Genomic DNA, 26744 nt, shown 5'->3' with positions numbered 1-26744 from the left:
TTTTAAGAATCGCCTCAGGTCTTAATGGGTTAATAATTTTCCCTATAATAATATAACAAGACCAGAACAAGACTAATCAGATTGCAATACTGTATGGCTACACCAGCCCCATCCCATCTTGTCTCATATGTGGTGTGGTCTCACCAGGAAGGCTTGGCAGGTGTGATGGTGGTTCTGTTGTGTGCCGTGCGGTCAGGGTGCGAGTGGTAGAGTCTGTCACACTTAACACACAGTTTCTGTCCACAAGTGGAGCAGTGGACGTTCACTGAGGAAATGCCGCAGATCGAACAGGACCCTGTGTGCAAGTTCAAATACAACCACCACAATATTAAAGATTACCATGTAGCCCTCAGCCAAGTTATCCTCACCTACAATATCAATACTCTCTGCTGTCGGGCAGAAACCAGCTAACTCCAAAATGTAAATTTTTTAGGAAATGACAAAAACAAAACAAAAAGTGGAGTTAGGAGGTTTTGTTCATCATTGATAAGAAGGATGTGAAATGGGGGTGGAGCCTGGAGTCAGAAAAAACAGCTAACTCCACCCCCTTTGATGGAGTTGGAGTGCTGGAGGTTTAGCAGAAAGTTTGAGGATCCAATGGAGTTAGCTGGTTTTGTCAGAAGTGCTTTTTAATACTTTTCATTGGTTCAATATTTCTTTAATCAACACACAGACGTAAGGGGTGTTCAATAGCACTGTATATGGACTGCATTTAGTCCATGGCACTGGTAATAACTATAACATCAAGACTAATGAGATAGCCGACCCTGCTGACTTGTTCACAAGACAGCACACTTCTGAAGACCATTTAGTCAAAGCACAGGGGCATCTGGGTGACGTAGGGCTTAAGTTCCACCCACCACCACAGAGACTAGGGGTTTGAATCCACTGCAGTGTCTGTGGCTTGGCCGAGTGCTCCAACCAACAAAATTGGCCGTGTTAATGGGTGGGAAGCTGGCAGGGGAGGGTGATCTCAGTCACTGCACTAGCGACCCCTACAGGTTCTTTGGGGAGACTGTTCAGCAGGGAGCAGAACAAAGAGGGGATAGCATGTTTCTCTGCATCCGTTACGCTCTCCCAGTCAAACTCCACATTGTCAGGTGAAAAGAAACAGCTGTATATATGTATCAGAGGGGACGCATGCTCTCCCTCATGGCAAACTGGGAATTAGCATAATGACTTAACTCACTGAGTGCCAGAATTTTTTTTGGCCATGTTGTCCCAGTGCCAGAGATTTTTTCAAAGTAAAGAAAAAGTGCGTAGGAAGCGAGATACAGCCTTTTTCAGTTATAAGTTAAACAAGGAGTGGATGGAGCTGCAAATCTTCAGATAATGATATCTTGGGTTCTGATTTTTTTTCTCCAAAAAAGGTACCAGTTGAGTTTTTTACTATTTTTTCAAAAACACGTGAAACACGTGATTGGCACGTTGCACCATAGCGGTAAAACACGTGAAACACGTGAAAAGCACTCAATGAGTTAATTGGGATAAAAATGGGGGATTTCATATTTATTTACTATGCTACAGGCTACAGGGCATCAGAGCGGACCTACCCTGCTTGGGTTTACGTATCACGTCTCTTTGGTGAACGGCTCTGTTTGGATGCCGGTGGAAGAGATCATCACACGCATCACAGAAACCAAGATGACCACAGGCGATACAGAGCAGAGTGGACGTACCACCACAAAGATTACACTCACTGACTGGAGGAGAGACTGGAGAGAGAGAGATGGAGGAAGAAAGAGAGAGGGAGAAAGAAAGAAAGAAAGAGAAGAGGGGAGACAATGAAAGTGAAAGAATACAAGGAGAACCAAATTAGTGAGAATGAAAGTGAAAGAATTAGTGAGATTCATGTACTACAGAGATATGTAAACATTGTGTGAGTGCTTGGTGTATTGTGGTATCTGCTATTTTCTGTTCTTGTTGACAAAGTCACAGGACGTGCCATCGGCTCACCTGTAGATATTTTATTAGGTTGTTGTTGCGTTTCAGCTGGTCTGGGTGTGGAAGGTGAGACCCCAGACCCATGGGTTTCCTCTGGGGGGATGAGCACAGCATCACAGGCCAGTTCCTCCTGAAACAAATCAAATAACTTGAAACATTTAACAATGGGCTTAGACAAAAACACCATACTATCATTCTTATTATTACAGCACTAAAATAATGAAACATGCATAAGTGTGTGCATGCGTGTGTGCGTGCGTGAGTGAGTGTGTGCGTGGGCCGGGCTGGGCTTGAACACTTGGGCCAGGGCTGGGATAGGGCTGTAGTTGTGGGAGCGTGCACGACTCTAGTCTGTATCTGTGTGTGTGTTTGTGTGTTTGTGTGTTTGTGTGTGTGTGTGTGTGTGTGTGTGTGTGTGTGTGTGTGTGTGTGTGTGTGTGTGTGTGTGTATCCAGTCTGCAATCAAACTACTCTGTCAAGACAGAAACTTTGGCTGCCATTTTGTCAAAATGCTCCCGCCTACCTGTCTGACTATGTATAGTTTAGGTTCCCTCCCTCCTATCAGCCAATGTACGATGTATTCATTTTCTCTGTCCGTCGGTTTCCGTTGTGCACCGATATAAAAGATGTACAGGGAAACAAAACAGCCATGGCACAGGCTACAGTAGCTACTAAAACGCTCCCAGTATTTACGCAAATGTGTTATTACTGTTTGTCCTCAGATTCAAAGCGGGAACTGTACAGACAAGTCTCTGGACCTCTTCAACAGACTGTCTCTGGACCTCTACAACAGACTGTCTCTGGACCTCTACAACAGACTGTCTCTCCAACTCTACAACAGACTGTCTCTGTAACTCTACAGAAGCTCTACATAATCTCTTGATTATGAGAAGGTTTTGGGAAGAGGCAGGCTGGCTTGAGAGACAACAGCCAAACTCTGTCTCTGCCCGTGCAACTTCATTGGTAGACTAAACATTTTGCACAACACAAAGGAATGTTTGTCTCCTCCTATTTAACAGTCAACCCAACAGTCTGAGGGATCAGAGGAATCAAATCAAAGGAGACCGCACAAAATGATGTTTTGTTTGATTGTGAAAGAACTTTGTAAACCCTCTTTTGAAAATGTGCAAATACTGATGTTATTATTTTGTTTTTAAGTAAGAGTAAACAGTCAAGTAGTGTGCAGATACCTGTTGCATGTGTTGTATCACCAATGGGACGATGTCTTTGAACAACTCTGGATGGGGATGTGTTGCCTGAAACCAACAACATACACAGGAAACAAACGTAGGAGTTCAAACCCAACAAGTGGAAAAACGTCATTATCAGAGCAGCAGTTGGTGTAAACAGTAGTCTCTTTTTTCCCCTGCTTAGCATCAAGCTATATCTGCTTAATATCGCAGCACGGCTGCGATTATGGTAGGCAAATCAGAACTGTGATGATGTAAAGCTCAACAGCACAACCTCGAGTGTGAAGAACCACTACTGATTTACATTTTTCCAAAGAAGTCAGGTGCCCATGATGCTCAACTCTCACCTTAATGAGCATGTCCATCTCCGAGCGCAGGGTCATGACCTCTAGGGTCACCGCTGAAACGTTGGGAACATCTGGGTCGGTGACATCATCGGGAAAGCTGAGGCCGTCTATTTGCTGACTGGTGTATCCGTACAGATGTAGAACCGCCCGTCCATCCTGTTTCAGACACGCACAGTTAGTGGTGGGCGACATTTCATATCATAACAATTATGGACTAAACCAGGTGTTACAATATCTCAATATATTGTATGATATGTATTGAGATATTTGTACTGTATTTACCCCCATCCTTCTGTTATCTTGTTATGTTTATTTAAGCGGGGTCCCCCAGAGGTCTGTAATTGCCCCCCTCCTTTTTTTATTTGTTCAAGTTTTTATTTTATTTTATATTTTCACATACAGGTGCAATAACAAAAGGCATACAAAAACAGTGAATGTATGTTACCCCTCCCACCCCCCCAAAGTTCCCGCTCCGAAAGAGCCACAACCCTGGTATCTTATTGTACCATTAACACAAAGGACAATACAAACAAATAGGACACAATTGCGCCCCCTTCCTTTTTAACCTCTGAGATAATAAATGGGACCTTTAGACCTTCTGTCAATAACAACTTCCTCAGAAAGTTAATGATTACAGATGATGATGATAATAAAAAAACCTGAATATACACAGTGAATACTGAACCGGCAGTATTGTACACATAATGCATTGTGTGAACAACCAGTTGTTACATTGAAATGGTTGTGTTTATAGGCATTAGGTTACAGATGGTTTAAGATTGGGTATTACGTCAAAAGGGTTATGTTTAGACATAAGGTTAGAGATGGTTAAGTTTAGGTATGAGGTTAAATTGGTTATGTTTAGACATAAGGTTAGAGATGGTTAAGTTTAGGTATGAGGTTAAAATAGTTATGTTTAGACATTAGGTTACAGATGGTTAACTTCAGACATTACGTAAGAGATGGTGAAGTTTAATTATTATGTATAACAGGCAAGCTGCACTTCAGGGGGGGAAATATCTGTCCTGTCAAGTGGGTATATTTTCTCAAGAACTTTTTCCAGTGTATTATCAAGGTATCAATTACAGACGCGGCCGGCTCGGTAGATCATTGGTTCTCAAAGTGGGGTCCGGGGACCCCCAGGGGTCCTTGGCGGGGTACCAGGGGATCCCCAGCTAAATGAGTTAATATAGCGTCACAATCATTTTTACCACTTTAACCATTATTGCGTACTTTGGCTATTCAAAAATAGCAGATATACAAGCTCATAGCGCTATGAGCTTGTAGATCTGCTATATTTGAAAAATCGTCAAAATTTGCGCAAAATCTTTGAATATATATTTTTGAAGCCAACACTTGTAACGTAAATCTTTGCTTCTGGGGGGTCCCTGGAACAAAATATTTTGAGATGCCAAATACATACAATAATTTTGGGGGTCCTCGACTTGAAAAAGTTTGAGAACCACTGCAGTAGATGACCGGATAGTCCGTCGAGCTCACGCAACATCACCGGTTTGACTCCAGCTGGACACTTGCCGGATCATGTCCTTCCACCTCTCTGCCCATAGTTTCCTGTCCCTCTATTGTACAGTATGTAAATAACATAACGAAAAGCATCATTCCTCACCTTGATGGCATCCACAGATGCCCTGAAGACTGGGTTGTTGTGCTTGACGCTGCGCCAGTATCTGGGCCTGCTGGGAAGGGTCAGGTTACAACCATACTTCTCCAGGATGCTGAGGGCTTTGACCAGTCTGTTCAGTGACTCCATGACCTGGAGAGACAAACTCATCATGTCACTTGACTGATCTAATCATAAGAAACGTATGTGTAGTCAGCCAGTGGCTAAAGGTCCTTACACACCGGGGCGATTTTTTTCATGCGAATAATACGTTTTCTTTAAAAACCTTACAAAGTCAATGCAAGCTTCCACACCAGTTTCGCGGAGCGAAAAAAGCGTCTTTTAATTATTCGGAATGAGTCAGAATTTTGCGTATATTCGCATATTCGCCGGTGTGTAACCGCCTTTAGGGGGTAGAGCAGCTGTCTGCGGACCGGCAGGTACCCGATTAGATTCCTGGCTTTGTGGTTACAATTTAGGCATTTAGCAGACCCTCTTATCCAGGGCGACTTACGAGTGCAAAATCGGAGTAAATGGCATGCACCATTAGTCATCAAATAACAGGGTAAAATCACATATCTGTAGAGTTCAAAGGGAACAATGTAGTCCTTCAAAGCAAATGGGATCAAACCTAGCATCTCTAAACAAAATGCTATCTAAACAACATTCTTTTTTTTTATCCCACAATTTTGTCACCCGTTTTTGCACCCAGTGTCAATTGCCTATGTAATCCTGGGTGCTACTCTTCCTCTGCCAGCCTAGGGAGAGCCCAGAATTGAGCTCATGCCTCCTTCAATGAAAAGTGAAGGAGTGTTTTAGTGAGGGTACCGACACGGGGAGAACATTCAAACTCCACACAGAAAGGCCCTTTCGCCAACCCCACCTAGGGTATGGGCACTGACGCCCACAGCGTCCCCGGCGGGAATCGAACCCAGGAGGACCTTCTAGCTGTGAGGCGACAGCGCTACCGACTGTGCCACCGTGCCCCCGAAACAACATTCTTACCATTTGTCGTCAAGCGGAACTAATCTAAATAAAGATGTGAACAAAAGATCAACCTATTTCTGCAAAGAAACTAGCATCTATCAGAATAAAAAAAAACGACGAGAAGGGATACAAGGAAAGAGGAGTGCTAAGGGGTGTTATATTCAAGTATCCTTGATCAAGACATTGAACCCAAGTAAGTGTTCCTGATCAGTAGGTTGTTGGTGCCCTGCATGGTTGCCCCTGCTGTCTGTGTGTGAATGAATGGGTGAATTAATATTGTAAAGTACTTGGTATGAAGGCAGACCAGTTTTGAGAACTTAGATCCCAGACGGAAGGCACAGAAATCCCTATCTGATCAAAGTTGACTTCACGAGAGATAAGAGAGAGAGAAGAGAGAAGAGAGAAGAGAGAAGAGAGAAGAGAGAAGAGAGAGAGGACATGAGTAGGTCTCCTTTCGGCAGTCTCCTAAGGCTGTAAAGAAAGACCATTGATGATCTTATATGAATGAGGGAAGGAGTGTGAGATAGACAAACATCCCTTTGTTGAAGGAGTGAGGGCAGCTTTATGTTACATCTACACTCAGGACACTGCAGTCCTGACCTTGAGGAATAAAAGTTCTTTACTCTGCCCTTTCGGCTTGTTCATACTGACCTTAGTTTGAACTATACCATACAGGTCTGTGTATTTTGCAGCCATCTCACGGACGACCCATACAACTGAATGAGATTGTGTACTGTAAACACACTCACAAACACACACATAGTGTAGATTTGGCCGGTGTGTGCGCACAACCCTGTTTATTTCCTTTTATGATGAACAAAATTTGTTCATTTAATGTCCACAAAAAGCATATAAAAAGATGTGTGTGTGTGTGTGTGTTTTGCTGGTCCTCTCTAGTACAAGGAGGCTGTTTGATGGCTCGGACTCAGTTTTACATTTCAGTTCTAGTTGACGTAAAAAATGTAAGCCCTATTTTATACTTTGTCGTACGAAGGTGTTGTGCGAAAATAGACAATCTGCTCCAGCATCTGCTATCAAAAAGCTTGCAACGCGTTGCATTGACACGTTATGAGCTTGTAGCTTGTAGCCATTCATCGTAAGATAAAGTATACAGGGCTCAGGTCGTTATCCCATTAAGACCGGGAACGCATTTGTGTAATTTTAGATTTCTTTGGCTATACAAAAAATAGCAGATATACAAGCTGGTAGCACGGCACCGGTCTTGTAGATCTGCTTCTTTTTTTTTTGTGAAAATGTGTGCAAATATTTGAATATATGTATTTTTTTAAATCAAACATTTTTAACTCAAATTGAACCACTGATATAGAAACATAAGGTTTTTTTTTTTAAGATTTGAGTTAAAATGTTTGCTTTCAAAAAATATATATATTCCAAAATGGGCACACGTTTTCAGGATTTTTTGAATAGCCAAATAAATCTCAAAATGACACAGATGCTTTCCTGGTCTTAATGGGTGAAAGGTTGAAAGGGAAGAAGGTCTCACCTCCAGTCTGCTGCTTCCTGTAGCGTTGTCTCTCACCATGCTCTCTGCCGCTATGTGTCGGTACTTGTGGGACAGTGACAGGGGCATGTTGACCATCAGCTGGACGTCGGCCCGCACGTCCTGGGCCGACCCCGAGGACGACAGGCGAGACGCCGCCCTCCTCCTCACCTCATCCAGGTGGTCCATGATCACCTCACTGCTCATTCTGACCAGACATGGAAACACAATTCAGTTTTTTTCTCCTCCATCTTAAAAGGGATAGTTCACCCAAAAAATTACTTTTTTCCTATCGATTAGTCACCCCATGGAGACTTGAATTCATGGATATTTGTTTGTTTTTGTCTCATTCCTAAACCAATAATTTGATGACCGGCAGCGGTTCCGGTAGGAGACACAAAGAGTCTCCTTTGTATCTCCTACCGGAACCGCTGCCAACCGGTCCGCTGGTCATCAAATTATTGGCTTAGGAATGCGACAAAAAACTAAACAATATCCATGAATTCAAGTCTCCATGGGGTGACTAATCGATAGAAAAAAAGACATTTTGGGGGTGAACTATCCCTTTAACACTGTTTTACACTAGGGTTCGACAGAGCACATTATAACACTGGTTTTGAAAAAAAGTGCATTTACAAATAAAGATTCATCATTGTTATGACAACAGCATAAGAGAGGGTGATTTACCACTTAAACCCCAGCCTCCGTATTGTGGGGAAAGCTTTCGCAGATAATAGCAGATCGACAACCTCAGTTGTCAATCGGCTATTTTCAGCAAAAGCTTTACCCACAATAACAGAAAACTGTTAATCACAACACCACCAGAGGTAGTAGGGATGGGCAATATTATCGATTTCGCGATATATCGCGATATTTTATTTCGCGATACTGTATCGATACTCCAGGCCACCATATCGCGATTTTTTTGGGGAGATTTTTATATTTGCTTTTACAGATACAGGCTTTATGAAAAAACATTCAAAGAACCTATCTCACTGATCTGCAGCTACTCAATATGTAGTGTATATATATACAATATATAGTTGTGATATATGTATATATCGCAATATATCGCAATATGTACCGTATCGCAATATATTGCAATATGTATCGTATCGCAATATATCGTGATATCGCAATATATCGCAATAATATCGTAATATATGGCAATATGTATCGTATCGCAATATATCGTGATATAATCGTATCGTGACCCAAGTATCGGGATACGTATCGTATCGTGAGATTCTTGCCAATACCAATCCCTAAGAGGTAGCTCCACTGATCACGTTCAACCCAGATTTGGCACAAACAAGGGGTTGAATGCGTTCTCCTGCTATGCAACAAAAATGTGGAATGCCCTACCAAAAGTAGTGAAGGAGTGTAAAACCCTATTCTCCTTCAAAACCGCCCTAAAAGAGTACCTTCAGGAGGCTGCAATTCCAATTGAAACAAGCCATAGGCTTCTTCTTTTTTTTTAACCCTATTTAGTTGACCTGGCATTAACTGCACTTTCATGTGTTTTTTTTCTCCAAACTTCTGAATAAAGTATTGAATCAATGAATCAAAAAAATATATACAATAGCATAGAGCCCTGAGGGACTCCACTCAACCATATGGGGTTTAAGTGGTTAACCATTTAGGCATTTAGCAGACTTCCAAGATCAGAGTCCAGTAAGTAAGCGGAGTAGGCATGAACCTTAGTCAACAAACAAACAAGGTGATGATGTCCAAAGATAATAACTAAAACCTTTCCCAAATACTTAATACAAATTTAGAAGTGGCAGTCTGCTCTCTCTCTCTCCCCCCTCCTCTCTCTCTTTCTCTCTATCCCCCCTCTCTCTCTCTATCCCCCCCTCTCTCTCTCTATCCCCCCTCTCTCTCTCTATCCCCCCCTCTCTCTCTCTATCCCCCCTCTCTCTCTATCCCCCTCCTCTCTCCTAGAATAAGGACTTACAAAAAAGTTGAAACCGAAACTCCATACCCAACGGATGATGACGCATAGTCACATACAATCTGTTCTGATCTAAATGATCTACAAAAGCCACAAGCGACACAAGTCGTACTACAACACTGTGTTGTTTTATACTAAGCATTTATAAGACAACAACAGACACAACAACACAAAGTAGAAAGACATACCTGCTGTTAGGCAGGTTCTCTGGTCCTCAAAGCTTTCAGTTCGGTGTGAGACACTTGTTTCTGTGCGTCTCCATTCCAGGTGTTTGATGTTGTTGTCAACACATAGACACAATGTTAACTCTAAGTTAAAGCACACACACACACACACACACAGCCTACCACACACACACACATACAGTTATTGAACACGGAACTCCAGTTGTAAACGTACAGTGTCTTGTTGCCAGGTTTTGTGAGAGAAATAAGCAACCGGGTCTGGGAAAACAAGCCCCAAAGAAGCAAATTAAGCTACATGAGCACTTTATAATAAACATATATGCGTTGGCTATTTGAAAATAGCCAATCAGCTATTTTCAAAAAGTCTTGCAATAAAACGTGAAATATTTCTAACAACAAATGCTCCCTTGTAAATTTTCATGAAAATATTTGAGAGACACTGGTTGAAATAATAATTTCATTTTTGGAAACAAGACTAAATAAGTAACTACACTTTAGAAACAAGCCCCCCCAAAAAAAAAAAAAATTTTTTAGAAGCAACTTTACAGAAAAATAAGCCCAAAGTCGCTTATAATAAACCCGACATGGCAACACTGGCTACAATCTTGCCAATGGACGTGAGAGGAGGAGTTAAGATGACGTCGCGTCACGGGGGCGGGGCGGCTTATCACGCACACGCACAACACGCACGCACACTGTGCTGTCGGGGAGTTTGTGTTGATGACATTTTATGAGGTAATTTTATATTGGTATTTTTTTATTTAAAGTCACTTTAGTTCTTTCTTGCAAATGGATGATCCGCTTCTTGCATTATTTGTATGTGTGCTTTCAAGTTAATTAAATAATCATGTTTGTTACAAACAGCGTGGTGTAAAGTAAAGTACATGTACTACAAATTTGGGGCACATATTATACTTTTACTCACCAACTTTAGTTACTCGTAGTTTTTGTTTTACTAGTTACTTTGCAGATTGTTATTATTATTACAAAACATTACCACTTTACTTCGGCTATTTTCAAAAGATATATTGTTATATATATATTGTTATATAACACTTTTGAAATGACATTGTGCATAATGAGTACTTTTACTTTTGTAGTTTTTTACTCGAGTACATTTTGAATTCCGGACTTATTCTTGTTTTGGATTTCTGCATTGCAGTATTGATACTTTTACTTAAGTAAAACATTTGAGTACTTCCACCGAATACCAAAACGCTCGCCCCAAAACACAGTCGCCTCGGGGCAAATCCGGCGACCTTCGGAAGTTGTATTCCTAAACGTAACCCTGAAACAGTGCCAAAGCCTAACAGGGACTTTCTGCACTATGCCCCGTAGACACTCCAAACATGTACAAATTGAAAATAAAGGTGCTTATCCCCAAGCCCCAAATGTTAACTGTCTCTACGTGGTAGTAGTTTAATGTAATAATCCATATATTTCAATAAAGAAGTGTTTTAATGCCGTCTGTGGCCGATTCTGTCGGAAGTTCCCAATGGGCGGTAGTGACGGGTAGTATCCGGTGAAACCCGGAATTACACTCAATGTAAACAGGAAGTAAACGAGGGTGAAAAAATGGCGTTCGGCCACAGACGGCATTAAAACACTTCTTTATTGAAAGATATGGATTATTACATTAAACTACTAACCCGTAGCGAGAGAGATTGAAAACGTCAGAATCATAAATACGTCTACGAGAGTTGTATTCTACAGCTAACAAGAATACAAGAACCGCTGGGGGGGACGTGTTTTGGGGCGAGTATTCCGGTTACCCTTCCACCACTCTCTTTGTTTGTATTCACCGATACGTCTCTCTCGTGGGACTGGAAATAACCTAAAGTTTGAGGAGAGACAAGGGGAGGTGTGTCCTTTATTTATTATGTCAATCTAATCTGCTGGAATCGAAAGTAAACGGATCAGGAAACAGTAAACGGCTGCAGCACAGTACAGACACTAAAGTTTGATTTCTCTTCATTCAGATCAGATTAATTTTCATTAATAACCATGTCGAAAGCGGCCGTGTTGAAGATACGGAAAGAGAACGCAGTGAAGGTAAGTCGATCGCGTTGGTATATATTTGTAAATAATAATAACATGTTGAAATTATTTCAATGATTGACAAATGCATCGCGTGGTGATCGTACGAAACCACGGTGTTTCGTCTAGCCGTCGTACGACGGTGTCGCTGGCTGAGAAGGACACATATACAAGCTATAAACTAATGACGCGTTGTTGGCTTCAATGGCTTGTAGATAGCCTTGGATCAAGACTATCAAATTATGTATTTCATCGATTTTGACATTTGCAGATGGTCTTGGGCTGCACCCCCCCAGAGCGTCCTGGACTTTCACCAGTAATGTCCGTATTTGTCCGAACATATACAAATGCCAAAAATAAGGTGCTTACCCGGTTGCCTCAAATGTTAACTCGGTATTCGGAGCTTTTGTGTGCACTGTGTTTGTACGTATTTATCAATAGATCTGTGTTTTAATCCTGTCTGTGCCCGAACGCCATTTCCCCCCTCGTTACTTCATGTTTACATCGAGTGTAATTCCGTCTTTCACCTGATGCGCCCCCGTCACTACCGACAGAATCCGACACAGACGGGATTAAAACGCAATATCTATTGAGAAATATGGTCTAATACAGTGAACACGGGTTCCGAATGTCGAGTTAACATCCGGGGCTACAGGGTCAGCACTTTATATGAATTATTTTGTACATGTACGGAGAAGTACGGGCTTTCCGCGCGGAAGTCCAGTGACGTGGTGTGAAGCCCAAGATACGAAAGTAAAAGTCAGACTCGATACAATACACCTATGATAGTCTTGATCCAAGGCTATAGCTTGTAGATTATGTTCTTCTCGGCAAGCAACACTTGCTCTTCGACCCAGAGCTACTCACCAGCTTACGACGGTGTGTGAGTGAGGTAAGGTTTATTATGGGAAGCCCCTTTCCTTCTACAATCGAAAGTAGGTCATATTACTAAACTGCCCTCCTGCCCCTGCATGATAAGGGACTTATCATGATCCTGAATGTTGATGTGTGTCACTTATAGCATTGGTTCTCAAAGTGGGGTCCTTTGGGGGGTACCAGGGGGTCCCCAGCCAAATTAGTTAGTACAGCGTCACAATCATTTGAACCACTTTAACCATATTTTATACTTTGGCTATTCAAAAATAGCAGATTTACAAGCTCATATGAGATTTTTGAAAAATCGTGAAGATTTGTGCAAATCTTTGCATATGTATTTTTTTAAAGCGAACATTTTTAACTTGTATCCTCGCTCCTGGGGGTCCCTCCCTGGCACAAAACATTTTCAGATGGGGTCCGCGGCCAAATACATAAATTTAGGGGTCCTTGGCATGAAAAAGTTTGAGAAGCACTGACTTATAGCCTACCAGCGGTTCTCAAACTTTTTAATGTCAAGGACCCCCAAATTAATATGTATTTGCAATCTGAAAATATTTTGTGCCAGGGACCTAGCCTTGGATCAAGACTTATCATAGATGTGTTTTATCGATCTTGACATTTGCATAAGTAAAAGTCAGACTCGATAAAATACATCTATGATAGTCTTGATCCAAGGCTACCAGGGACCCCCCCAATACAAGATTTGTGTTGTTAAAATGTTTAGTTTTTTTTATATATTCCAAAAATGTCACATTTTCAAGAGTATTTCAAAATAGCAGATCTACAAGTTCACAGTGCGTGCCACGTGTTGTGAGCGTGTAGATCGAGCCGATCTAACTAGGGTTAAAGTGGCTAATTTTGATAATGTATCAATTAATTTTGCTGGGGACCCCCTGGAACCTATTCATGGATCCCTTGGGGTCCCCGGACTCCACTTTGAGAACCACTGACTTATAATGTAATGTGTTTATTTGTTTTCTACAGGTGGACAACTTCCGCCAGTCGCTTTATCAAGAGGTTTGTGCCTTGGAAATAATATCAGACGCATAAACAGAAGGCCTATTATTTTCACAGGCGTTATGCTAAACACTGCATTTATTTATCTTCTCCCGCCTGCAGGCAGATAATCTTTTCTCCAACTACATCCCCTCCAAGATTGTCCTGCTGGATGGCCTGCTCAGAGTAAAGGATTTCAACATTCATTCATTGCATACAGCTTTACATATAGGGAACATTCAAATATATTCATTCTCAAAGTAGATATCTAACATTTAACAAGACATATTCATTCTAAAAGTAGATACCATTTACATGCATTCTCACAAAATGAACCCATTGCATAACATTATGGTTAACCACTTGAACCCTATATACTTCATTGAACGGAGTCACCCAAGGGGCCCTTAGGCGCCCCTCTAGTTCCCTATACACTAAACTAGCAGATCTACAAGCTCACAACGCGTCACATAGCGATACGTTGTGAGCTTGTAGATCGTCTATGTTTGGCTAATGTTCGAATAGGGAAGCTATGGTGCATGTGTTCATGCATAATACAAGGCTGAATCTTCTGTGACATAGAATTGAATTGTTTTGTTTTCCCCAAATAGAAATAGATTTACAAACATTTTGGAATTCAATTGAGCCCTTACTCTCCATCAGACCATGTGAAATAAACCATTACTTTATATTTATCTCACATACCATAGTTTAATTAGAAAAAGAGACATATAGTTTCTGCCTCATCTTATCATGTCCTATCACTACAAGCACTCTTTTTTTCCTCTGTCAGGAGAATGCTTTCAGCATCACAGATATGACATCACTACAGGCTCCTCTGGAGATCCCCATCCCAGACCCTCCTACTCCAGAGGAAGAGGTGAGACTAGATGCCATTATGCCCGTCACAATTACATAATCGCCTAATCACAATTATTTGAGATAATCACTATTATTTTTGCATAATCATAATCAGAATAGTTTCCATTCATGTGTACGGAATGTGTAATGTTTTCAACACATCCATATACTGTAGCATGTGACGTCAACTACATTACATATCGTTACTGTCAGGCAGAAACCTTTATATGTTTTTGAAGATCTGGATCCGCGGATCCAGTCCGGGTTTTCTTCCTAATAAAAATTGTGAAATGAACAGGAAGTACTGGGTTTGGTGATGTTCTATATTATCTGAATGAGCTTTTGTTTGTGTTTGTTTACGGGCTAAAAGAGTGACTTTTAGAGCTGTTTCAATAAAGCAACACCATACAAAGTATAAATTAAGCACCAGACTGTCTTTTCATGGATTATCATCTTGACAGGAAATGGAGACAGACAAAAATGAAGATGGGAAGAAAAAGAAGAAAGGTAACGTGTGTTTTCAGTCACTGTTTGCGTTGTGTGAGGTCAGGTGTAGTTTGATTACGCAACGACGACGAGACAGTCCTGGGTTTGAAAGAAAACTCCAAACACTTGCTTTTACAAATGGGATTATTCACTTTCGGCTTGGTGTTTGGTTTACGTCAAGGCACAGTATAAACAAACTCATTGTTCATAATTGTCATGGACCAACTTGTATTAGGCCACATGTTTTTGGTTTAGATTAAATTATCTAAATGTCATTATCCACAGTGGTGGAAAGTAACTAAGTACATTTACTTAAGTAATTTTTTTTAGGTATTTGTACTTTACTTGAGTATTTCCAATACTTGTACTTCTACTCCACTACATCTCAGAGGCAAATATTGTACTTTTACTCCACTACAACTATTTGAAAACTTTAGTTACTTGTTACTTTTCAGATATAAATTATGATATAATGAAACATACATTAACCACTTCAGCCCTATTTTATACATGGGCTATTTGAAAATAGCCGATGTGAGCTTGTAGATCTGCTATTTTCAAATATTTTAGTACTTTTACTTTTGGTACTTTAAGTACATTTTGATGCCAATACTTTTGTACTTTTACTCAAGTAAATTTTGAATTCTGGACTTTTACTTGTAACAGAGTATTTCTTTATAGCAGTATTGGTACTTTTACTTAAGTAAAGAATTTGAGTACTTTTTCCACCACTGAGAAATAGATCGATAGTTGTGACAATTAAACAACTTCTCATTTGGCTGGAGACGACACTAAAACTGCCTCAGCGGCCCCTGGTGGTCCCAGGACCCCACCATTAAAATCACTTGACGAGCTGATAGTCCAAATAGCAAAGACCGTGTGTATCTGTAACACGACATATGATAATACTTGGAAAAACCCTGTATGGAAGTCATTTCAAGTCAAAAAGGTGAATGGTGTTTGATGAACAGCTGGTTTCTTTTCAACAACTAATTTCCCCTCTCTCTCTGTTGCCCAGCTCCTAAATGTGGCTTCATCAAGGGGAATGAAAACATTGTGAAGTTGCTGGACAGAGTGAAACCAGAGATCGCTGCACTAAGAGAGACCATCATCACCGTAAGTGAGAAGTCGGGAGCCCCAGTGGCACAGAACTCAGTGCTCAACACAGACTAAATGAACTGTGATTCATTAATAACATTAAGACCTGGAACGCATATGTGTCACTTTTAGATTTGAGATAAAAAGCATTATTTTGTACTTTGGCTATTCAAAAATAGCAGATATACAAGCTCGTAGCGTGGCACCGAGTGCTGCGCTACGAGCTTGTAGATCTGCTATTTTTGAAAATGAGTGCAAATGAGTGCAAATCTTTGTATATATATTTTTTTTTACAGCGAACACCTTTAACTCAAATCTTTGCTTCTCAGGGTCCCTGGAACAAAATATTTTGAGATGGGGTCCGCAGCCAAATACATATAATTTTGGGGTCCTTGACATGAAAAAGATTGAAAACCACTGACATAGCAACATAGTTTTTTTTTTCAAAAAACAGTTAGGATTTAGAAGACATTTTGTAGAATCGGCCTCAGGTCTTAATGGGTTAATAACATTAAGAAGTAAGGCCTTTTTTAAATAATTGGGAAAAAAATCCAATCTTATTCTTTAAAAGCAATCAAAGTTGGAGGGATTTTTAAGCTCTACACGAGGACTTACTGATACTGTAGAGACATCGTGTGGTTAGATTGTAGTACTGCATGCTAAGAATGGCTACTTCCTCTATCTGTCATGTCAGATAATTTATATTTAGTATGTTGCTTGGTGAAAATAACACATTTTCAAGTGATTGCATCATGTTTTTCACTTGAAAATGTGTTAATTTTGTGAGCAACACTGTCACATGACACAGTATGAATTAGGCTTTTAGACTGAACTCTCTCTTTAGACTTGAGACTTTGCCTCTTTTAGCCTGCTGTGTTTTTATTCTAACTCGTGTGCTTTGCCATCTGGTGCTCAATATTCCTTTGTCTGTTGCTGGGTATGTGTATACACATGACTGAAAATTGATAATGGAACATTAATAATACTTGTGGATCAATAATGTTCCTAATGAATGTTATTTTAGGTGTCATGCTGGATTCAGCACCTGATCCCAAAGATAGAAGATGGAAATGACTTTGGTGTTGCTATCCAGGTAACGATTTTTTTGCATGAACATGAACCTTAGTCTTTATTCTTTCATTATTGAGTGAAAATAACTCCGGTCAAGACGTCTGATGCAGTTAACTTATGATTTTATTCTGACCACAGGAGAAGATCTTGGAGAGGATCACTGCCGTGAAGACAAAGGTGGATGGCTTTCAGGTCAACATAAACAAGTAAGCTTCAGAACAGAATGGTTTCATTCCAGCAATGCTATGTACTATAGCCATTGTTTTTTTTGTTTCTTGTCAAAAATAGGGACAAAAGCTAATCTACAAGCTCATAATGCATTGCAATGTGATGCATTCTGAGCTTGTAGATGGCCTATTGCCATTTTTTGGAAGAAAATATTATAATTGTCTTATCCCTTTTATTAAAAGCATTTTTACATTTCTTGCTCAGGTACTTCTTAGAGAGAGGAGATGCTGTTGCCAAAGCGTCCAAAGAAACTCATGTGGTAAGACATGGAGACTAGTAGCCACCAAAATGTAACGACACACATTCAACACAGCTCAATGTAACGCTTGTGATCTGCTTTCTTCCAGATGGACTATCGTTCACTCGTCCACGACAAGGATGCAGCCATCTACTGTGAGATGAGAGTGATCATCTTGGACATCCGCGGCTTCTATGTAAGTTACACTTTGTGTAATCATGTTTTGACATTTGATCGGTGAAAATAGCTGATCTACAAACTGAACGTGGTTCACGTTATTTTACTATTTGTTATACAAACAAGTATATAGGGCTTAAAGGGGGGTTACATATTTTTTTTGGGGGGGGGGGTAGTCAATTATGTTTTGGGTTTTTTAGTTTAAGCTGTACAATTGTTATAGTAATCATTGCTGTAGTTTATTCAGTTATAGGGGTATCCCCGTCTCCTGCACGTTAATAAACAGAACATACATGTTCAGTTTGGGGTAATACTTTTATCCAATCAAGCAAGAACCCATTAGTCAACTTTCATTTTTAATGTATAGTGTGCCAGTTCCAGTTTTGTCTGCTCATTTTGTTTCATCACATCCCATTTTACTCGTTTATCCTGAAACCCCCCTGAAAATGTATTTTGTTTATTAAAGAGACGGGGAGACCCGTGTAATAGAACACTCTATACCAGCAATGATTACTATCGAAATATAATTTTAACATCTATGACTTGCATCACCTTCAAGTGGTTAAACAGGGTGGTATATTGTTACATACTCACCCCCATGCCTCCATCTTGGAGGATCATCATGAACAAAAATAACCTAATTCCAATTACATATTTTCTGCCATCACTGTGGCTCTAACCCTTGCTCTATTGGCTGCTTGTAGCATTATACTCTGAACGTAGGCTTATTTTGTGGAATCGTTTGTTGAGTCACTCTGTTAAAGAGTATCAGAAGTACTGAAAAAAAATGCCATGTTAGCCAAAAAACTCACTTGTCATCACGTTAACCTTGTGTTCTCGTTCATTTGCTATAGGCGGAGCTTTACGACATCATCAATAAGAATCTTGAAAAAGTGACCAATCCGAAAGGAGAAGAGAAGCCCTCCATGTACTGAGCTAGGAGACGGGGTGGTCCCATATCCTGTTAGTACAACTATGACAGATGAACCTTCATTGCTAAACAAGTCACAGCTAACACATGCTGTATACACCCATCAGTCAACCGTTCTTCTCAAACCAGTGTGAAGCAGTCTTATAACACTTTTCTCCTTTCAAATTGCCTCTGTTTAAGACAATAAACACATCCAATACACATGGAGTCAAGTATATTCTGTCGTTGCAAACTCATGCAGCTTGTGCTATGCTATAATGCTGCCGGCCAATGGAAATACTTCTGGTCAGGGGTCTTCAACAGGGGGTCCAGGACCCCTAGGGGGTCCTCAGAATTACTACAGGGGGGCTGCCAAGTGTTTGTGTGATAGGATCATGTTTTTTACATTAACCACTTCAACATTAGCATGCCTATCCTGAGTGGAACAAAAATAGCAGATCTACTATTTTTTGGCAAAGAGGTTTGGTGTAGAGGGAAAATAAGAGCAGACTAAGTATTGACCGTTCAAGGGGCTACATGTCTGAAAATACACATTAACCCAACATACACAAAAAAGTCTATGAAGCAGTCTAAGAAATCTATGATTTGTTTTTAATTTGCAACAATGTTACACTATGTAGTGTGGGGGTCCCTGCTTCATCTCGCAGTGTGGGGGTCCCTGCTTCATCTCGCTAAGTGGTCCTTGGCTTGAAAACCCCTGCTTTAGGTTGTAATAATATTTGTATATGTGTCAGTAATTGGGAGCTAATATGAAATAGAAACCTGAATTGTATAATAGTTTTTACATGCGATACAATGTAAAACAAACAAATCTGTACCGTTTGAAAGAAGGAGGGACTGTAAGGCTGTGTCAATCTTCACGATTTATTCTTAACAAAAAGTAGTCTCTCATATTGTGGTTTACGCATACAATTAACACAAATGCTCAATTAGCAAACCTGATACAAAAGTCATTTCTTTTTAAACCACATAACAAAAATAAAGGAGAACAAAGTAAGGAATGAGACGTGTATCCACAACAGAAAACAAAAACATGAGCACAGCGCTGCTCCTCCTTCACACCTCAGGACCTTCTCCTCCAGGTATGAGCTAAACGAAAGAAGAGGACAAACATTGCATTTCATCCTTAATTTATACTTTGTCACACAATTATCACAGGGCTCAACAGCATTATCTACTGTTATGTTCTTTAAACAATGCAAAAAGATTCATGTTATTTTTTGTTGCTGTTGAATAAGAGTGGCCTGTATTAAGTTAATTTAACGACACCTAAACCTAGATGATAATCTAATGTAGGGCTGGGCAATATATCTGATATCGTTATATCTTCTGGGATTTTGGATATCGTAATATATGGCAAAAGAGTTTTCTTGGATTTAATTAGTGACAATAGGGACAATAGGCAATCTACAAGCTCAAAGTGCGTTGCAACGTGACGCATTGTGAGCTTGTAGATCGCCTTTTGTCGTAGTGTTTTGAGAGAAAAAATAAATACATTTGTCACAGTACAATATCGACAGAGGTATTTAGTCAAAAATAGTGGTATATTATCTTGTCCATGTCGCCCAGTCCTAATCTAATGCCGCCCAAAAAGCACATTTTATATAAAATACTGATACTCATAAAGTACAAGTAATGTGCACATTTAACCACTTTAGTTAACCTGGTATGTCATATATAGGTGGACATTTGCTAACATTTTTGTTCTAAAATAGCAGATCAGGCCTGGGCCGTAGCGTGACGGTCCAGTGTGTATAGTGGTTACTATAATGTTTACTATATCAATTTAAAACCCGGTTTACACAAATTGAATACATTTCTGATACTCATTAAATACAAACAAGTAAAAACAAGATGAATATATAAAATATATCTGAATATGAATCATATACCATGGTGATGTTATTGCCGTTCAGTAGAATCTGGTCTAATTTAGTTATCCTCCTTCCTTCTGGCGTGAGTTCACTAAAACACAAGTTCAAAAAGAAAAGTTCATTGTGAAGACAATAATATAGTTGCATTAACAGAATGTGACTTGATCCAACCAGACGCATACTTACAATTCTGTCACATCCTCAAGGACCATGTCTGGAATAATAAGTTATGGAACTCAAAGAAATGCGTCTCTACAAAGTCCAAACAGCTCCATTCAAGTGCAGTACTAAAGCAGTACTAAAGCCCAGTCCACATGAAAGATTTGCGATGCAACAAAACCGCTACAATACGTTGCAGCGAGAAATAGCTAGCCTGGCATAGCCAGACTAATATCACTGCGTAGATATTAGTCTGGAATCTGTGTGGAACCTGCATTTCTGAGATAAACCCGCCCCATATTTGCATACTGGGCCCTGAATGGTCCCTCACAACTTCGGAGGGAGAGAAATCCAATTCATATTGACAGGGGCCAGATCTAATCTGCCGAGGGCAATTTCTTTTGCAATTGGCAGATTCGTCTGGAACCAGGCTAAGAAATAGCAGCGGTCTGAATAGCCCCGTAGCAGGTCGGGATTCTGTTGCAAGTCGTTGCATTTGATTGATTGAATACTTCATTAACAGTTTGCAATCGATTATACAATGGTGCTGAAAGAATAACACTTCCATTGTGGTCCTTTGTATTCAATTCATCGAGACATTTAATGACATAAAACGTACATTGTTGTATTGTATTGTGAATCATTGGTGGGGACTGGGCTTAATTAGCATAATCAGTGGTCCTTGGGGGGGGTACCAGGGGGTCCCCAGCAAAATTAGTTAACATTGCGTCACAATCATTTTAACCACTTAGCTTTGGCTATTCAAAAAGAGCAGATATACAAGTTCATAGCGCAGCACCGAGTGCCGCGCTATGAGCTTGTAGATCTGCTATATTTTTGAAAAATCTTGAAAATGAGTGCATATCTTTGAATAGTTATATTTTTTTAAGCTAACATTTTTAACTCAAATCTTTGCTTCTGAAAAAAAAATTGCAGATCTACAAGTTCATAGCGCAGCACCGAGTGCCGCGCTATGAGCTTGTAGATCTGCTATTTTTGAAAAATCTTGAAAATGTTTAACTCAAATCTTTGCTTCTGGGGGTCCCTGGCACAAAACATTTTCAGATGGGGGTCCGCGGCCAAATGTATATCAATTTAGGGGTCCTTGGCATGAAAAAGGTTGAAAACCACCGGCATAATGATGATACTGCATCGTGTAAAATCAAAAGACCACCAGAATCTGAAAAGGATACTGACAAAGTCATCGAAACCCAACAGGGTGCCGACGATTTCTTTGTCCGTCTTCATGACGATGTGAATACGAGAGCCGATGCATTTGTCCACAAGCTCTGAAAAACACATGGAGATGATGAAAGGGTTAATTGGTTGATCAGGTGACATGATGAAGACAAGTTGAACCAGTGCCGCTTTAGACTCCACGGGGGCCCTAAGCATGATACGGGACACATGCACGCGCGTTTCCCCCCCGCGCGCGCGCAAAGCGCGCGCGCGCGATTTTTTGTTGGCGGTTCTGGGCGGATTGGGCCCGTTTTTTTCGCGGTTCTGGGCGGATTGGGTCCGTTTTTTTCGCAGTTCTGGGCAGATTGGGTTAAAAAAAAAAAAAAAAAAAAAAAAAATTTAATTTTTTATTTTTTATTTTTTTTGCGGGTAGGCGGGGCCCCACGCAAGGCGGGGCCCTACGCAGCCTGCGTAGTGTGCGTGTAGGGAGAAGCGGCCCTGAGTTGAACGTTTTAATCAAGACAACCAAAGCCATGTGCTTCAATGATTCATCATCAGGCTTGGAATATAAAAAGAATTAGTACCCAATTGGTGTAATAGGTTCTATGCACAACAGCCATATTGGGAAGAAATTGGGCCTCTTCTTTCTTAATTCCTTAACAGGTGTTACCAATAATACTAATATTAACCCATTAAGACCGGGAACTGTGTCATTTTTAGATTTGAGCTAAAAAGCATTATTTTACACTTTGGGCTATTCAAAAATAGCAGATATACAAGCTGAGTGCCGCGCTATGAGCTTGTAGATCTGCTATTTTTTTTAAATCGTGAAAATGTGTGCAAATCTTTGAATATATGTATTTTTAAAGCGAACATTTTTTTACTCAAATCTTTGCTTCTGGGACCCCCTGGAACAACATATTTTGAGATGGGGGTCCGCGGCAAAATACATGTAATTTTGGGGGTCCTTGACATGAAAAAGATTGAATACCAGTGATATAGAAACATAAGTTTTTCAGAATACTGTTGGGAATTGGCTTCAGGTCTTAATGGGTTCAGGTGTTACCAATAATACTAATATTAAGGCTCTGTTCCATTGTGGTCAAACAGAGTCAGGGTGCTGATGTTGTGCATGTTGGCTCACTGGAAACACCAGTGGGTCTCAAAGTGTGGTCCAGGGACCCTCATGGTTCCTTGAAGGGGTTTCAAATGACCTCTTTGGGGTCAGTACCTCTTGAGAGTTTACAAATGACCCTTACGGGTCCATTTGGTTCCATTTGTACACTCTCAGAGTTATGGGGGTCTTTGAAATAAAAACATGTGGGAACCACTGTGCTACACTAAATGGAACAGAGCCTTCATTATTACAAAACATGCATCAACCACTTCAGCCCAACCTACTCTGGCTATTTGAAAATAACAGATCTACAAGCTCACATCGCGCCGCGATGCAACGCATTGTGAGCTTGTAGATCTGCTATTTTCAAAAGATTTTTTTATAGGGTTATATTTTGAACTTGTGAAATGGGACATTCTGCATAATGAGTGTACATATTACTTTTGGTACTTTAAGTACATTTTGACACCAATACTTTGAACTTTTACTCAAGTAAAATTTTATTACCGGACTTTTACTCGAGTGTTTCTACATTGCAGTATTGATACTTTTACTTAAGTAAAAAAATCTGAGTACTTTTCCCCACCACTGAAAGTAACTATGTAACGTTAACGTAAGTGCATCATGGCAGCCAGATAGCCATGGTTCACATGACGCTCGTCTGTCACAAGCGTCATGGCGCTACTTGTTCCTGTTTTTTTTTTAAATGTTACATTTACAACCAATACATGTACATAAACGTTCATATTTCAAATATAAAGTGCTTACTCCAAAGCCACGGATGTAACAAGTTAAAGCGCCCGGGTCTAAGTACCCGTATCTTCCGCATTGTTCAATAAAAAAGCATTTTGATCCGATCGGCGGCCATTTATTATTTTTAAAATAATGTATCATGAGTGCAATACACCTCCCATCCGATAAGGGCGCGTGAAAGCATATGGAGAAAATTCGGAGAAAATGGCCGGCGATCGGATTGAAGAGCTTTTTATTGAACAATACGGAAGATACGTGTACTTGGACTTATTGCGCTTTAACTCGTAACATTCGTGGCTATGGGGTCAGCACTTTACATTTGGAATCTGAACGTTTATGTAGATGTACTGGATGTAAATGTAAAATGTTTTTAAAAAACAGGAACAAGTAGCGCCATGACTGTCACGGTTCAGGGCTATAGGACTAAACTAAAACCTGAACGTTACATCTCTACAACGTCCTGTTCTCCTCCAAATACAACCACAGTTTAATGCAGACTAGTCACGCGTTACCCAAAATATTATATTAACAATAAACATATCTTATTATACGAACCCAGAGGGAGCAACTGTGAGGGGTTTGTTGGTGGTGCTGTTGACGCCATGTTGGTTCAGGTTTCTGAATAATAACAGACCAAATCAATCGATTGAAGAATGGCCGGCAGTCAGGCCAGAGCAATCAAACATGCACACGTCGATCGATTCCTACAAATGTTCACCTGCAGAGGGCGCAGGTGAACAACATAAATAAAAATGTTTTCGTCTGGTGGACATATTTTATTTTCTGCCTAAAAAGCAGTGGTGGAAAAAGTACTCAAATGTTTTACATAAGTAAAAGTATCAATAATGCAATGTAGAAATACTCTGTTACAAGTAAAGGTCCGGAATTCAAAATGTACTGAGTAAAAGTACAAAAGTATTGATATCAAAATGTGCTTAAAGTACCAAAAGCTGAAAGTACTCATTATGCAGAATGTCCCATTTCACAAGTTTTCAAATGTATGAAATGTATAAAGATCTTTTCAAAATAGCAGATCTATGGCCGAAATGTATATAGGGCTGAAGTGGTTAAAGGCAGGGTAAGTGATTTACTTTGGTTAAAATAAGTGTTAAATAGTTATATATTCTGATAGTACTCATTGTAATAATGTATATCTGCAAAGTAAATAGCAACTAAAGTTTTCAAATAGTGGAATAGTGGAGTAAAAGTTCAATATTTGCCTCTGAGATGTAGTGAAGTAGAAGTAAAAGTATAGACAATTGGAAATAATTGAGTAAAGTAAAAAGTACCTAAAAAGTAAAAAGTACCCCCCCCCCATAATAACAATAACTACTTAAAAGTGATTATCTCTATATGATTGCATTCATTTTCACTTAGATACATGGAATTGTATGTGGGACTGGAGTTTATCCAGACATAATATACACAAAGCAGGGCTTGGCATTACATACATAAGTACATTTTCCATTCACTTGTCCGTGCACAAAAGTCACTTGTCCGGATAAAAATGTAAGCTATTGCTCTACATGAGCCATTTCACATTAATTTATTTGTCTTCGTTTTTTTATTTGATTAGTTATGGCCATGGTTAACCGTTTGAGTGGTAACCATTAAGGACATGGTGGTAACTGGTTAATATAACTGATGATATGATATGGTTTATTCATGGTGTATTTTACCACTATTGACTATAGTGTGTTTAGCTAAATGTCATGATTCCCAAATCATGACAGTTAATATTGGAAAATGATATTATTGAGCATTGGAACACACATTTTATTTAATTTGTAATATGTCCATAATGATTTCACGTACTATATTCACATATATAATCTCAGTTTATCAGTTTTTAGAACATCTTATGGGGACAGAGCATAGAGTTAAAAATAAGGGACAGAGCCCTCTATGTCTCGTCCGTCAGACTGCAGAATGTGCAGATGGACTCTTCAGATATCTTCCCAAATCTCGCGAGAGTGTGTTGCTGGCAGAGGCGTAGCGTCATGAGGGCCACGGAGGCCATGGCCCGGTCAGTAAAGACCCGGCCTGCCCTGTCTAGCTGCTCAAACTGCAGGGCAAGATTCCCCAGAAAAATGAATTCTGCACCGACAACAATAGAGTCCACGCTACGCCACTGGTTGCTGGGATAGAGAAAGGTCGATAACAAAGTTGATTTTCTCCTGATTTGTTTCTCTAAAATAAGCCATTTTAGTATGAAAATCTTGTAAATATTGTGTGTCTTGTGAAAAGGCGTCCACCTACGTCACGTAGATATGGGAAGTAAACCGGAGATGGTGAGTCTTGCTATTTCCGTCTTGGGTTGCATCCAGTGTGTTAGCAGCCAGCTAGGGTAGTAACCAAGACGGAAATAGCAAGACATATTAACTGTATTGGTTGATGGGGTATGATTTGGGAATCATGACACTTGTTGAGCAGAAACAGGAGCACATCTAGCATAAGACTGAATAATACATGTGTGTTAGTAGGGGGAATTTTATGGGTTTCTTAAAAAGCATCTTTGCCAATAACAGTGCACTTTCAAACATGTAAAGCATTTGTTTTCTTTAATGAAGAAAATACACAAATACACATCCACATGACGTTGTCAGCCAGGGAGAGGGGAGGGGGAGGGTGGTGGGATGGTCGGGGGAGACGCAAACCACACCTACTTAGGAGACATTTGTAGGATTTGTGTACTATTTCACCTCTAATGGCTCCAATTGAGATCGTGTATCTTCCTATATTAACAATCTTTGATTATAACTCTATGGGCATCAGCTGTTTTAAACGAACATTTTTGAGTCTTTGGAAAAATACCAGATCTACAAGCTCACAATACGTTGCATGAGAGCATTGTGAGCTTGTAGATCGGCTATTTTCAAAATGTCCAAAATGTATAGGGCTGAAGTGGTTAATGTATGTCTTGTAATAATAATC

The 26744-nt window shown here is 40.0% G+C and overlaps 3 protein-coding genes across 6 annotated transcripts in view; 1 reads left to right on the top strand and 2 right to left on the bottom strand.

Moving 5' to 3' along the window:
* Positions 1-9897, bottom strand: part of LOC308077452 (E3 ubiquitin-protein ligase RNF31-like) — a 30177-nt gene extending 20280 nt beyond the window's left edge. For 2 of the 3 annotated variants that reach the window (XM_080418133.1, XM_080418134.1), the window contains exons 1-8: positions 9733-9897; positions 7594-7798; positions 5109-5255; positions 3482-3637; positions 3135-3200; positions 1957-2074; positions 1554-1715; positions 145-295 (exon numbers count right to left, since the gene is read on the bottom strand). In XM_080418133.1, coding sequence (XP_080274259.1) covers positions 145-295; positions 1554-1715; positions 1957-2074; positions 3135-3200; positions 3482-3637; positions 5109-5255; positions 7594-7797 — 1004 coding nt within the window. In that variant the 5' untranslated portion in view covers position 7798; positions 9733-9897. The remainder of the gene's footprint in view (positions 1-144; positions 296-1553; positions 1716-1956; positions 2075-3134; positions 3201-3481; positions 3638-5108; positions 5256-7593; positions 7799-9732) is intronic. The other variant, XM_080418135.1, reaches the window with a different exon arrangement.
* A 522-nt stretch (positions 9898-10419) lies between these two features.
* psme2 (proteasome activator subunit 2) lies at positions 10420-18929 on the top strand. 2 transcript variants are annotated; one of them, XM_080418142.1, is made up of 12 exons: positions 10420-10464; positions 11709-11781; positions 13627-13659; positions 13762-13824; positions 14432-14518; positions 14961-15006; positions 16004-16101; positions 17108-17176; positions 17293-17360; positions 17587-17641; positions 17730-17816; positions 18652-18929. In XM_080418142.1, the coding sequence occupies exons 2-12, from the start codon at positions 11734-11736 to the stop codon at positions 18730-18732; spliced, it is 735 nt and encodes a 244-aa protein (XP_080274268.1). In that variant the 5' UTR covers positions 10420-10464; positions 11709-11733; the 3' UTR covers positions 18733-18929. The 2 variants fall into 2 exon arrangements, with proteins under 2 accessions (XP_080274268.1, XP_080274269.1); XM_080418143.1 differs by lacking the exon at positions 10420-10464 and adding an exon at positions 11328-11590.
* A 649-nt stretch (positions 18930-19578) lies between these two features.
* lsm5 (LSM5 homolog, U6 small nuclear RNA and mRNA degradation associated) lies at positions 19579-24431 on the bottom strand. The gene is made up of 5 exons (XM_080418146.1): positions 24366-24431; positions 21955-22050; positions 20789-20816; positions 20621-20693; positions 19579-19817 (listed from the first exon to the last, which is right to left on the bottom strand). The coding sequence occupies exons 1-5, from the start codon at positions 24412-24414 to the stop codon at positions 19785-19787; spliced, it is 279 nt and encodes a 92-aa protein (XP_080274272.1). The 5' UTR covers positions 24415-24431; the 3' UTR covers positions 19579-19784.
* Between the last annotated feature and the right edge of the window lie 2313 nt (positions 24432-26744).

Source organism: Gymnoscopelus braueri (assembly GCF_963280865.1).
Source record: "Gymnoscopelus braueri genome assembly, chromosome: 21".
NCBI classification, from domain to species: Eukaryota; Metazoa; Chordata; class Actinopteri; order Myctophiformes; family Myctophidae; genus Gymnoscopelus; species Gymnoscopelus braueri.
The sequence above is the reverse complement of the archived record's forward strand: the minus strand, read 5'-3'. Positions and strand labels throughout refer to the sequence as shown.